At 36.4% G+C, this 14,226-nt stretch overlaps 1 protein-coding gene across 1 annotated transcript; it reads right to left on the reverse strand.

Annotated features, from left to right (window-relative positions):
* Positions 1-591: 591 nt before the first annotated feature.
* LOC135643124 (uncharacterized) lies at positions 592-10,351 on the reverse strand. Its single transcript, XM_065159736.1, has 7 exons — positions 9,879-10,351; positions 8,379-8,620; positions 6,416-7,097; positions 5,954-6,317; positions 4,142-4,236; positions 1,602-1,796; positions 592-1,404 (listed from the first exon to the last, which is right to left on the reverse strand). The coding sequence occupies exons 1-7, from the start codon at positions 10,065-10,067 to the stop codon at positions 772-774; spliced, it is 2,400 nt and encodes a 799-aa protein (XP_065015808.1). The 5' UTR covers positions 10,068-10,351; the 3' UTR covers positions 592-771.
* Positions 10,352-14,226: the final 3,875 nt, after the last annotated feature.

A 14,226-nucleotide genomic window follows, 5' to 3' on the forward strand; every position in this document is an offset into this window, starting at 1 on the left:
AAGAAATGGAAGTCTGCAGCGAGACAATAGGCCCATCCCTAACAGGATGGAGATGAGATTTATCGATCAGTCTCATCGATCGGCCGATGGTAATTTGAATTGTCATCATGTAGATCGCAAAGAAAGTGACACCGATGGCGATCCACGGTGACCCACCCCACCCACCATTTCCGCTTTGGTGGTACAGCCGACAAAGGCCTTTGTGGAGGGGGGAATCATGAGCTGCTCCGCTTTCCTTCGCTCCAAAGGCTCCTCGACAACGACAGAATCATAAAGGTGTATTCCTTCAAGTGTGTGTCACTACGGATTTCAACTTAGATGCTAATGACAGACGGTCGGCACGCCAACCGTATCCTTTTTGAGTCTTTGAGTAAATGACGACCTCATACCTGATGGAGATGGCAGTCTCCCCTTTTCTAATTGCTTGACTGCAGTTGTGTCTGTAGAGATTTACCATGATTCGGATCCGATGAGCCAACTTATCCATCAATCAAATTCACTTCCGATGTGAGGGTAATAATACAGATATAATCTGATATTGATTCACACTTTCCTGCTTACTCTGTAATCCAATGCATCAGAACAAAGACGGGTAAGAAAGAAGAGATGCATAAAAAAGCTTTTAAGTCATAAAAACATGGGGAAAAGACAGGATAATATTTATACACCTGTACACATATATTGCCAACTCCGGTTGTACAAACTTCTCTTAATAGGGGCATAACGTGGCTGGTATCTACTTTCGCAAATCACAGCCTGAATTGGAACACATCATGTTCTTGAGTTTTCGCGCATTTTTTCAACAATATGCCGGCTCTTTTCCTCGATGTGACGTCTCTTCTCTTCTAGCTTGTCCCCCATCCTCTTGCCGAAATCCATCATTTTTGCACGCCTACTGGTTCTCTTTGGCTTCTCATCTTCATCGAGAGACAATGCTGCTTGATCATCGACCATCACAACTGCCCTTGATGAAGAAGCCGTGGGGGTCTCCGCGTTGCTCTGGCTAGAGTCCTTTTCGGTTTCACCACTCAATAGTGGTACCTGCAGTTCAGCATTCGTGCTGCTGTAAGAGTGATCGGAAAACGCAGATCCAGTTAGACGACCACTGGAAACGGAAGATTCTGTGGGGGGCTCCTGTGCTGGTTGTTCAACATGTATTACATTCTTTACTTTTTCAACCTTGTCGTCAAGACCGTCTTTAGTTTTGTTGCTACCATCAAGCTTCGATTTATCTTCCCTATCTTGGGGCACCGTGAGCTCAGTGCCTGCCATGTCCATACTATCATTGTTGATCCATATGAATGGTGCAAGTTTCCTTGGGATCCAATCATCCTTTTCTGCTAACATCCACGGGATGCATATGCTTTCATAGTTAGGAAGCACCAAACTATCCCGAATTGCAGCCTGCACAAGTAAAGGCAACATTGCTTTCAATGCTACACAAGTTTTTCAAAGTGTGTTACGTATTAAGTCTATCCACTACCAGATCCGCTGCACAAAAACTCGCACCAACTTCCGAAGCAGTTTTACTGATTCTACCACAAGATTCAGCAAACGTGCTATAAAGAAACAAAAATATGATTATGGAACTGAAATAGCACCTTAACCCGATTGCCAAAAAGCAAAGCAATATGGCTGCTGGTTATTTTTCGATCCCCAACTGATGAGTCCAAATTCCAATCTAATTCCGGCATTGTTGTGAAGCCAAACCACAATTGATCAGAAGGCGGTGGCTTAATATGTAAGCGCAATGTCCCACGAAGCGAAGCAACTCGTATTGCCAAAGAAAGTGGTACCTTTGAAAAAATAATGATCATTCTTATAGGATCACTTCATGATTATGTAGATCAAATCTCAAATGTTCAAACTAGAACTAGTGTTCACTAGTACAGTCATTAAGACAGCAGGTTAATGAGGCAAATCTTTCACAAAATACATACAGTTGTACCAAACAGCAAATAATTTTGACATCGGAGAGCTACTATTTACAATTACTTGCATATCAAGCATAAAAGTACTAAATTATATTAAAAAAACATAGTGAAATAAATTCATAAATCCAGGAAAGCAGCATGAAGTCAAACAGTATAGTCCAAATATCCTGCTATTTATATTATCATTTTTATCATTTAAATTCATGTCATATAGCACAGAATTTTTACTCATATTGTATAATAATAGGGATGGCAAGACTTGCACCACAACAAAGTTGATCCTTTGAGATTTGGATGACCAGAGTGAAAAAAATAACATTTCCTTATAGGGATAAGACCATTGACCATCTCTAGATTCCGCATACAAGCCTCATGCTTTGAACCACTCATTCTTATTGGATTTTTAAAGTACAATGTTGGCATATTTTTCTATTTTGGGACCGATAAAGCTTAACAGCATGAAATTGAATCGTACATTAGTTGCACCAAGAACAGTGTCTCTGACTTGCATGTGCAGTGTGCCTATGTCTGTGTCAGGTAATCCTTATCTTGATTTAATTATAGTGGTAAACCTTTACTCTTTCCCCCAAGTTCATTAAAGTCAACTTCACTTTTTCCCACTTAATGACATTACAAACAGCCTTGGAACAAGTTTATCTCTCAATCATCAGCACGTTCACTTATCAGTCCAAATGAAAAAACATATTTTGACAGTACCATAATGTTCATATTATTTGAACCAAACTAACGAGGAATATAAAAGATTAACTGAATGTTCATACCACTAAAGAACATTCAAGACATCATTGTCTATGCATGCTGTATTTCCATTATGATCGGCAGCAATCGACTTCTAATGATGCAATGAATCCAAACATGGATAGATTGAAGAAACAGCAAAAGGAAAATATCAATGGCAACACCAACATTAAGGCTACACCTTCCCACCATGCTATTACCCCTTTAGAACTCAAGACAGTGAAAGAATGAGCTTGTACAAAAATGGCAGTGAACATGCAATTAGTAAAAGAGCCATTGCGAAATCCAAAACATAACAGCAATCAACCGTATATGAACATATAATGGTTTCCCATGAGTCAGCTATGAAGAACTAGCCAGATAGGTGCTTGAGGACATGTGGAACATAAATAATTGGGCAAGAAGAATGATAACAGAAATAGTAGTCAGGTTTCAGTAGGTACGAACCTACAAGATAAGTTCAAGTGAAGTTTAGATGACAAATGAAACAGCAGCATTACACAAATTAATAGAATGGAAGAAGGCTATAAAGGATGCAAACCCAAGAAAGAACATGGTCCTCTTCTATTCAAATAGCGATGAAAAAATGTTTGCATAGGCAGCTACTGCAATCACTCAACATCATAAGCAAGCTTGTGCTACTTCAGAGAAGAATGAAGGCCTAATGTGCTGCACTTATCTGATGAATTTTATGATGGTTTCCAACAGCTAACCTATAATATCTACATCAAAATAATTAGTGTATGCGCTTTAATGCTAAGACACTGAAAAGGACCATTGTTCTTTAGAATTTTTTTCTTGCCTTGCCGGCGTGTATCCTGGCTAAACTATTGTACAACACAGACCTACTCAATTTTAAGTATAACCTCGGAAACTCTTAAAAAATAGATGTAAATAGATGTAAATATACAAATATATATATATATATACACAAATATATATATATACACAAATATATATATATATATATATATATATATATATATATATATATATATATATATATATATATATATATATGCCCACACACACATACTGGGCTAATGCCTGCTTGGATAAAATAGACCCTTCAATTATATTGTATTACTCATTTCACTATAGCTCAAATATTTCACTTTCTTCTCTTCTTTATTATAGAAATTTACCTCAATCAACAACCGCTTGACCATAAACCTAGAAGCAAAAAACAAAGATCTGATAAAATCAATATGGAGTGTCAAAAAAAGGAATGAAGTGGCCCTACATGATCCAACTGTAGTTCTGCATTTCTTCATCTAGAAATGATTCCTTTCAAAGAATGTAGTGTTACCACATGTATGAAAGGAGGATAATAATGTTGAAAAAACAACATCGAAAGATCAATGAACAACTTTATCATATATGTCTTCAAATACATCTTTTAGGAAATATTAGCTTTCTAAAATTCTTGAAAGTTGAAACAGACAAACCTGTGAAACTTGATCAGCGAGAGAATGTAGGATAGCCTTCCATCTAGACACATAACCTGAAGTCCAGCTGGTGCTCTTTGAGTTTCTAAGACCATCTGAATAACAAAACTTGCCAAATTTAGCGATAGAAAAAGTTACAACAACGATTTTCTTAGCATCTCCATGTCCTACTCTAGTGCACATATGTTCACGTGAAGACATTTATATGATGATAGATGCAAAAAGAATTCACTTATAAAAAAAGTTACAACAACGATTTTCTTAGCATCTCCATGTCCTACTCTAGTGCACATATATTCATGTGAAGACATTTATATGATGATAGATGCAAAAAGAGTTGCCAAAAAGTGAGAGAGTGTACAACTGATTTTTTTTAAAAAAAATTGCTAAAAAGATGATATGAGAATAGAATCTATCATACAAACAAATTACTACGAGTTCCGATAATTTTATTTGGCATTGCCTGTCAAACACAATATGCAAATTATATCATAAGACAACATAAGGACCAGACTTTTGAAGAACCATACGATGGTCTTAAAGGCAAGGAAAAAATCTCTTATAGTTGATCACAGACATAATTGCCCTTTGTTACAACATAATGGCCACGTCATATACTAACGGTACAAACACAATTCTGCCAAAATATAATGGCCAGAGCATCAACTTACAAGTTCAAGAACCATCTTTAATTCTTTATAACATTCAAAAAATTAAGAGTTCTTTCACGTACCATCCATGAAATTACATGCCCTCTGAATATGGTCATAAGCTCTCATTTCCGAATAGCTACATATATAGCATAGTCACTTAAGTCTTTTAGCATCTACAACCTAGGTGAGAAGTTTGTGCTGACTAAAAATTGCTATCTTAAAAGAAAATGATAAAAATGGTTAAGTTATTAATCCTTAATAATTGAGATAATGTACTGGACTCCTGCATTAGGTTTTGTATCCTAACTGGTTCGTACTGATAGGCTTTGCAACGGTTCAGTCAGGCCAAATAGAAGGGTCGACCAACTATTCCTACTTGAATTTCACTAACTGAGTCATCATCTTTAAGTGGCTGACTTATGGTGGGGTTCCCATAATTCAGCTTCAAGTAAGAAAGAATTGATTGTTGGATGAATATCTTTCCATTTTTTTTCTGATCATAATTTATTGTGGGCTTTCTTTTTTCACCTTTTTCTTCAAGAGACAAGTCAAAATCTGAAAATTTATCTTTCGTGTTTACAGGGGCTCTTTCAAATTCCATCATAATGTGAGAAGACATCAGAAGTTATTTGTTACTAATTATTCATCTAAGATACCCTGCTGTAGCATCATAATGTTATGAATTGTGCCAGATGTTGCAGAAGTGTAATGTGAACCAATGTGGCCCATATTTGTTACTAATTATTCATCAAATAAAAATAAAACGGACAAAGTACCATGAAATAAATGATTTTAAAAGACATTTTCATGTATTCCCAAAAATGCAGGAAATATTAAAAAATGATATTTGTGGTTGGTCAGAGTATGGAAAATTCTGTCCACGCATCGATTTCGTCTTAAATCTTTTAGAACATGTCAACCACTATCCACTTAATTTCTTTGGAAGACTGACAAAAAAGAGCATGACAGATCATGATAAAGTAGAGATGACTTCTGATCTTTATACATAAAGCCAAAAACATTACTTTGTTGCCATTTGGGAGTGAGCTGCAATTTGATTTTTCTTTTTTTTCATGAGAGAACAGATTACGAAAGTTCAATATACTGCAAAATTCCAACAGAATAGAAAGACATCCAACCTGTAAAATATGTCTCTCACCTGCTTTATCCGCTTCATTTCTGTTATCCATTCCAACAGTTGAATTGCTTGAAGATTTCAACTGGTTTCCATAATGCTCAATGCCCTCAAGAAAATCAGAATTCACCTCACCGGCAGAATTTGATTCCAAACTTGTTTTTATTATGTCCTTTTGCAATTCAGGTTCACGAACTTCAAGTCTTGTCTCTATGTCCAATATTATACCACCAGAGTATTCAATATCAACTTCCATAGACCACACTTCATTCAAGTCCATAGGGAAAACTCTCATTCTATGAACATAAGGTGGAAGGTTACCAAGATCTAAGCCAGTACATGTGATTTCACCAATATAACTTGTTGTCCTCATATTTGACAATGTCCTCTATTGAAGTAATAGGAAAGATCAGAATTATGTGTAATAGCAAAAAAAAAAAAAAAACAAGAAGACAATTGATCAGGATAATACAACATGAAACTAACCTGGATGCGTGCTTTTATGAGATTATTGATCTCACTACTTTTCTTCGCATCAAAAAATAGCCTTGAAAACAACAGATTCCAACATAGTGTACCCTCATCACTGACAAACTTTTCATCAGCAGCTGCATCAGGAATGGCAGAAAGCATACTTTTGTTACCAAAATGAGTAGAAGTTGGTGGCACAGGCTGTGCCATATCTTGCATGGAATTACTTGAGGATTTATCTTCGGATGAACTTTTTATGAATCCATCACTTGAAGATACAGAATTTGATGAACGCAACTTCTCACCAATCTTCCTTTCACCATAGCCAGATGATGAAAATGAGGCTTGTCTACTTTCTAGACCACTCTTTGAAGCCTTCTTTGCAAGTCTTTTCAAAAAAAGGCGAACTCTTGAAGCTCCATCAATCCTACTTGTTCTGTCTGTAGTCTCAGTAAAAACTGTTGATGGCTTCAGAAAAGAAGGATATTCAGTATTTAAGGATGACAGATAGTCTTGGAAGTCTTCGCTCAACTGGGAGAACCAATTCCATTTTCCCTTATCAGGGCAGGAAGCAAGACGGAGTGCTTTGCACCAGGATTCCTTCTCCCAAGAAGTGTCAAAGTATAAGTAACATGTTTTACTCTCCTTATAAATCTTGGATTCCTTGCTTTCCAGTTTAATGGGATACCTTTTAGCCCTATAAGGCACATAAGAAATATTAGATCCTGAAAAATAAATATTTCTCAGACGTGGCAACTTACTCTAACAATATTAACCATACTTGTTGACCCCAATGACTCCAAAAAATCAATTATAAAACCTGAAAATAAAAAAGCAAGATAGATCATCTCCTATTTTAATGATTCCGGTTGTGAATAACCCATCCATGGTTACCAGGTCAAACATTCTGGTAGAAAGCAATCTATTTGGGCGACCAAGACTGACCAAAGTTCACTCATCTTCAGGATTTCAGTCAAAACAAAACTGATCTTCCACCATTGAATTCTCAGTTAACCGGTTATACAAAATTTTGTTTGTCAGTTTTAAATTAAAAAGCATCAATTCTTATGGAGGTGATTTCACATCCAGGCACAAGATACAAATTGTAAACTCAAAAGTCTAAAGACGAGATATGGAAGTCTGATCAGTAGATATAGGCAACCTCAAACCTTAGTTCAGCTGTTCTTTTTTTCTAAAAATTCTATTAAGGTTTTTTAAAAATGTTCCACCTTTTATGTCTTATATGTTTGTGAGGTATAAAAGCTATTGTAGACAGTATTGTTAAAGTGATTCTCTCCAATATGTCAACTTCTAACACATTAAAATAGTAAAAGGTTTAACAAATAGAATCTACTGAAAATTATGATGGTAGAAGAAAACAATATCATAACTTAATGTTTCCTGTCAGAAAATATGCATCTATTTCCTTTTCCTGTCATTGATTTTGATACAATACTTTTTCAGGGATAAAACTGATGAAAATAATCTGAAACAGTCGCGCCCCGAATGGCCAAAACAAGAACTCTTAAGACCTGAGAAAAACCAAAACTGAGAATGAAACTTGAAGCCTCAAGTGAAACTAAAGATATGCTGTTTAAAATATATATACAATATCTTCGAGATTTACTTTGATGCCAAGTACCTACCTATACTAGATTACATTGTACACTTCAATGCCAAAGTTTAGCTAGTAAAGAATTTAATTCTTCCAATCAGACTGCAAACACACAAATTCTTTAAAAAAAAATCCTTGAGTTACACAAAGTCACCAAGTACATGAGAGTAGGCTTATATGGCAGAATTCACATTCCAAGAATTGTAGTAAATAGTAAGACATGCATATATACCCTTTGTGGTTATGCATTGCATAATATGACAAGAAATAATTAAATATGATGACAATTACATGTAACTGGCCCCATATTGTGGTTATAAAAACATGAGAAATGCAAAGGGTAGTTCCTTTTACATAGCTCACCACTTTCGTGAAGATAAATTTGATGCAGAAACAGCTACCACCATACAGCCGACAAGTTGTATAGTTATATTAGAATCATCAGGGTCAGACAAGATTAACGAGTGATCTTTAATTTTAGCATATTTTCTGACAGGAATAACCTCCATAATGCTCTTGTTTTCTTGCTCTTTGGTCCTTCTTGTTGGTGATTCATCAGTCTTGATTTTTGGAACTTTTTCTGGTTCTAGTACCCAAATTGAGCCCTGGTCCAAAAGACAATATGGCAAAGATGTCAACTCACTAAAACATCACAGAAATTGCAGTGTGTAAGCATACATAGGCACAAACAGATATAAAATGTAAGTATGTAACAGAGTTTTAGCAACTCATGGCTCTTTGATCACTACTGACACATGAAACCATGTTAGGAGAAACAATAGTTTCACAAGTTCTGCTTGCAGTTTAGAAACATGTAAAGTGCCAATAATACAGTGAGTCACTAAAGATTTTATGGCAGCAATCTGTCATAAAAGTTCAACAAGCTCATAGGACTAAGGAACCACATTAGAGAAATATTGTTTGGCAAGGTTGGCTGTACCGCAGCATACCACCCGGTACAGGCGGTATGCACCGGGCGGTATGCACCAGGCCAATAGGGGACCGGTACCGGGCGGTATGACGAACCTTGCCAAACAATATTTCAATTTTCAGAAAATTATGATCAGCAGCAAAGAGCAGTGCATGCAATATTGTGAACTAGAAGTGATCTATTGCTACCAAATATTATTCCGTTTCCAACATTTTATTTTAATAGGCAAGTTTAAAAAATAAATCCAGATGATAACATAGAGTACCGAACATAACAATTACAAAACTTTGCTCCAAAAACACCCTAATTTCATCATGAGTTCAATGAAACAATTAACATGAACCTGATTTTAGTGAATCTGTTCATACATTTCCATTCCAAGTTATAAATATTAAGTTTTGACTGAAGTGTCATGAACTCCTGAGTCATGAGACATACTCTGTGCTGATATGCAAGTCAAGTAAACCGATGATGCACTAATCACATAAAATTTCTTGCTTCAATCAAGACTCACTGATGATAATAACCAAAACAGGTGACTGTTCGTGATGCTTTATGCCAGCCTTCAAGTCCTACAAATGCTTGATTGTTTTGGGCCTACCCATGAAGACATGAGACTACTTCTAACTACTAGATACTACAAGTTCTTACCAATGCATAGTAATCAATAGGTATCACGATCAAACGCAACGAAGGAGCCAACAAAATCATATTTGGTTTTCTCTTGTCCTCGTCATCTTACAAACAATTTCCCCTAATTTTACACTCTTATCAACCATCGAAAGAGCAAATCTCAACATCAAATTCAAATGGAATCCTTCAACTCAACAAAAAAAGTTTCATAACGCGAGGAAAGCCACCAAGATCAGTTCAATTAGATATTAAGAGAGACAAAAACCAAGACAGAAAGCAAATCCATCAAAAGCACCGACCTTCTTCTCGAGGGGAACAGTGAGCGACCGCTCGTCGCCGAGATCTTGGGCAACCGGTTGTGGCCGGGCCGCGTTCACCGTGGGTCGCTTCCGGCGGAGGCGATCGATTAGCCACAGGAGGGCCAAGCCCTCGACGGCCACGAGGGCCGCGAACCCCACCAAAAAGCCGAGCAAGAAGGAGAGGAGCATCGCTGCGCACCAACGGGAAGCCCACCGAACCCTAAGCCAGGGGGCTCTCACAGATCGGAGGAAGGGATCAGAGAAGAAGGAAGGCGAAATCGAGTCCGAACCGGCTCTCTTTCTCTCTCTCTGTATCCCCTTCTCATTCCCCTACCGTGGAACGGGATTGGACGGGCATAATAATGACAGAGGGAAACCGGGGGGGCGAAGCGGCACTAATGAGTCATTTTGTCGAACACTCGATGTGCGAGCTCAACGACACGGTTGTTAGGATCGGCGGAAATTGGTGTCAATACTTGGGAAGCGGCCGAGACGGCTGGGCGGTGAATGCGTGTGTTGTGTCCCTATGTCAACTTCAAACGGAACCCAAGAAAACGTACCCTACGTCGGAGGGAAACAGTACGGTGTGACATTGGTGGGGCCAGATCGCTTGGGGTTCTTTTATGGGCGGTCGTTGTGGGGTGTGAAAAGAATTAGACATTTCATCAACAAGCCTTTGATATTTTGACCTTTGGATGCATGCCACGTATTAACTCGTGCTTTGTGCCGTTGGATCAAGGGCACGTGGCATGATTATTGAACACCAACCGGCTGTCGTGTCTTGAAGGAGAGACAACCGCGTATAAGTCAAATATCCACTTTTCTATTAAGCTTATATAGTATCTAATTAAAACATCCAAATATAATACAAAATGAAAAATTGATGGAAGTATCGGAAAAAATAGGACACATTATCCAATTGTATATAAAAGAGTATTATTAAATTAAAATATTAAATTTATTTAATATTTATCTGTTATGGACATTAGGAAGGATCAAATTCAATCGAATTCCACGTATATTCGATACAACCCTAATGAGATATAAAAAGAAATAACTTTTGTATATAAATAAATACTAGCAAGCCATAATAATAAATATGAAGAATAAAAATATCAAATCAAATAGAACATCAAGATATACGTGGAAAACCCTTTTAATATGAAGGGTAAAAATCACGGAGCAGATAATCCACTATAAGAATAATGAATATATAAATCTCAATCTTTTGCTCAAAACCTTAGCAAAAATCATAAGAGAATAACTGGGATACAAGGATCACGTCACTATACTTAATATCTAAATCCTTCCTAATTCTCCCCAAGTAATCATAATAAGAATCTACTATAGATTTTGATCTAACCTGAGATGAGAACACTGCTGGGTGATTGAGAACAATCTCTCTGTATTATCCTTGATTTCTTTCCTTTCTTTCTCTTTCTTTTCTGTCTTTTTCTCCTCCCTTTTACTTTTGCAAGAATCACCACGTTACTGCCCTATTTATGTCTTTAAAACGCAGCCACCACACCCCCCTAATATGAACTATGGGCTGAATCTGTGAGCTGCCAACCCAACAATCTTCCCCTTCAGCCCATAAGGGAGGTTGTCTCATGACTCCTCAATGTGAAGTCATGCCGATTAGTTGTCGACATATCTCCTGTCTTTCTTTTGGTGAAGTCTTCATTCTATTTGGTAGTAGTACTAAATCATAAGTGTGGTTCTTTTGAGGAGCATCAATCTCTTCTTATATAGTAATTAACCACTTCTCTTTCTGCTCATTTTCAACTGCTTCCTAGGAACTCTTTGGTTCACTTGCATCAGTAAGCATTACATACTCATTTGTATAGTATATTTTGGAAGGTTGATGTTGTCTAGAAGATCTTATCAACTTAGGTTATGCGGGAAGTTGCTCTCAAACTTCTTTTTGCTCAACTTGTCCTATAGGTAGGTCAACATCAGACTCTACATCATCTTCCTACATATTTCCCCTATCACCTTGATATACTGTAAGAGTAACTGTGCCACAATCTGCTAATCCTTCTATATAAGTTTTGGTCGGTGTCTTTTTCTTTAAATCTTCAAAGGTTTGATCATCAAAGAAGACTACATCTTTGCTTCTGAACACATTCTGCTTTTCTGGATCCCAAAGCCTATAACCAAACTAATCATATGAGTACCCAAGAAAAATATATTATTTAGTCTTACCATCCAGCTTGGATCTCTCATTGTCTGGAGTATGTGCAAATGCACAACAGCCAAACACTCTCAAATACATGTAGGAAACATCTTTCCCTGACCATACATGCTCTGTAACATCACCATCTAGGGTTATACATGGTGATAAATTGATCACATCAACTATAGTCCTCAAAGCCTCACCCCAAAATCTTTTAAGTAGTTTGGCCTATGAAAGTATACATCTGATCTTTTTCATGATGGTACGGTTCATCCTCACTGAAATTGCATTATGCTGAGGTGTACCAAGAACTGTCATCTTATGTTGGATCCCATGTGACATGTAATAATTATTAAATAATCTTGTATACTCATCATTATTATCTGATCTTTTGCATTTCAAATGCCTTTCTATCTCCCTTTCAACTCGACATGAAACTATTTGAAGACATTAATCACTTAATCTTTGGTCTTCAAAGCATATCCAATTTTTTAGAAAAAATCATCTATAAAAGTGACAAAATAAAGTACACCACTTATACTAAGAATATCAATAGATCCAACAGGAGTTTTTATCCTTAAAAGATCACATACATCTGTATAAACACGATCTAAGGCATGTATTTTTCTAGACAAAGCAAGACTAACAAATGAAACTCTGTGTTGTTTACCAGCCAAATAATCAATACAAGATGTGTACCTCTAAGGTCTAGCAATACCTCTCTTTAGGAAAGAGCTTGCAGCCCTTTCTCGCTCATGTGTCCCAATTGCTTATGCCATAACTTCATACTGAAGTCTTTCTCTATAGCATTTAATTGCTCACTACAAGTTTTGGCCCGCAACTTGTACAAAATATAGCATTTCTTTTCACTAGCCACAATAAGAGAATCCTTACTGAGCTTCCATTGCCCTATGTGAAATATGTTATCATAGTGTTCATCATTTAGTCTTCCAACTAAAATTAAATTCAACCTCAAGTCAACAACATGCCTCGCATCCTTAAGCATAAACTTGCAGCCAAGGTTGGTTTTTAAATGAATATCTCCCATGTCAATGATATCTGCTATGTCATAATTACCCATCTTGATAACATCAAAATTTTCATACCTGTATGTAGTAAAAAACTCCATTCGTGGTGTAGTATAATAAGAAGAACCTAGGTCAATCATCCACTCAAGATCCTAACACACACAAGAAAAAATATCATTAGAAAGAGACAAAATCAAATAATCACCATCATGTACTGTAGCTGTGATATTATCTTTTGACTCTATAGGCTCCACTTTTTTTTTCTTTTTCTTGCTCTTGTTAGGTTGCTTATATTGGTTCTTGTAATGTTCTTTCTCATCACAGTTATAGCAAACAATATCTTTGCTTGATCTTGACTTGCTCCTACACATACGTGAACTGCTTAAGTGCCTCTGAATCATTTTTAGATATTACTGAATTCTTTATTCTCAACTCCTCATTCAACAAACTGCTTATTACTTGACTCATGGTGACAATACCATCTGGCGCAGAATTACTAAGGGAAACCATCAGTGTTTCTAAACTTTCTAGCAATGAACTGAAAAGTAAGAATACCTGCAACTCATCATCAAAAGACATTTTCATAGAGGATAACTGGTTAGTAATACTTTACATTTTATTTAAATGCTCAGTAATAGAAATATCATCTCTATATTTTAGGTTCACAAGTTTTCTGATTAAAAAAGCTTTGTTACCAACTGTTTTTCTTTCATAGAGACCTTCCAATTTTTTCCAAAGTGAATATGCAGAACTTTCAGTAGAAACATAGTTAAATACACTATCATCAAGCCACTATTGAATAAACCCAACTATTTTTCAATCTAACATCTTCCATTCATCATCTGTTATAGTTGTGGGTTTTACACTATCCCCTACAAAGGTCCATACAAATCTTTGCAATATAAGAGATCTTCCATTCTTGGTTTCCATATCATCCAATTTTTTATATTTAAACTAATCATGCGAGAAACATTACTGGCCTTCATGTTCAAATATAAAATTAAATCACTACAACCCTGCTCTGATACCAGTTGATAGGATATAAAGAGAAATAATTTTTGTATATGAATAAATACTAGCGGGCTATAACACACAGCGGAATTAAATGGAACCACAATCAAATAAAACACCAAGATATACGTGA

The sequence above is a fragment of the Musa acuminata genome, chromosome BXJ3-7 (genome assembly GCF_036884655.1).
Source record: "Musa acuminata AAA Group cultivar baxijiao chromosome BXJ3-7, Cavendish_Baxijiao_AAA, whole genome shotgun sequence".
NCBI classification, from domain to species: domain Eukaryota; kingdom Viridiplantae; phylum Streptophyta; class Magnoliopsida; order Zingiberales; family Musaceae; genus Musa; species Musa acuminata.

Excerpts from the sequence above, each read along its gene's own strand:
- LOC135643124 (XM_065159736.1), bottom strand. The coding sequence starts at position 10,067 with ATGCTCCTCTCCTTCTTGCTCGGCTTTTTGGTGGGGTTCGCGGCCCTC. Across the intron at positions 8,621-9,878 it reads CTGTTCCCCTCGAGAAGAAG|GGCTCAATTTGGGTACTAGA; the intron begins GTCGGTGCTTTT and ends CTTTTGGACCAG. Across the intron at positions 1,797-4,141 it reads TCGCTGATCAAGTTTCACAG|GTACCACTTTCTTTGGCAAT; the intron begins GTTTGTCTGTTT and ends ATTTTTTCAAAG.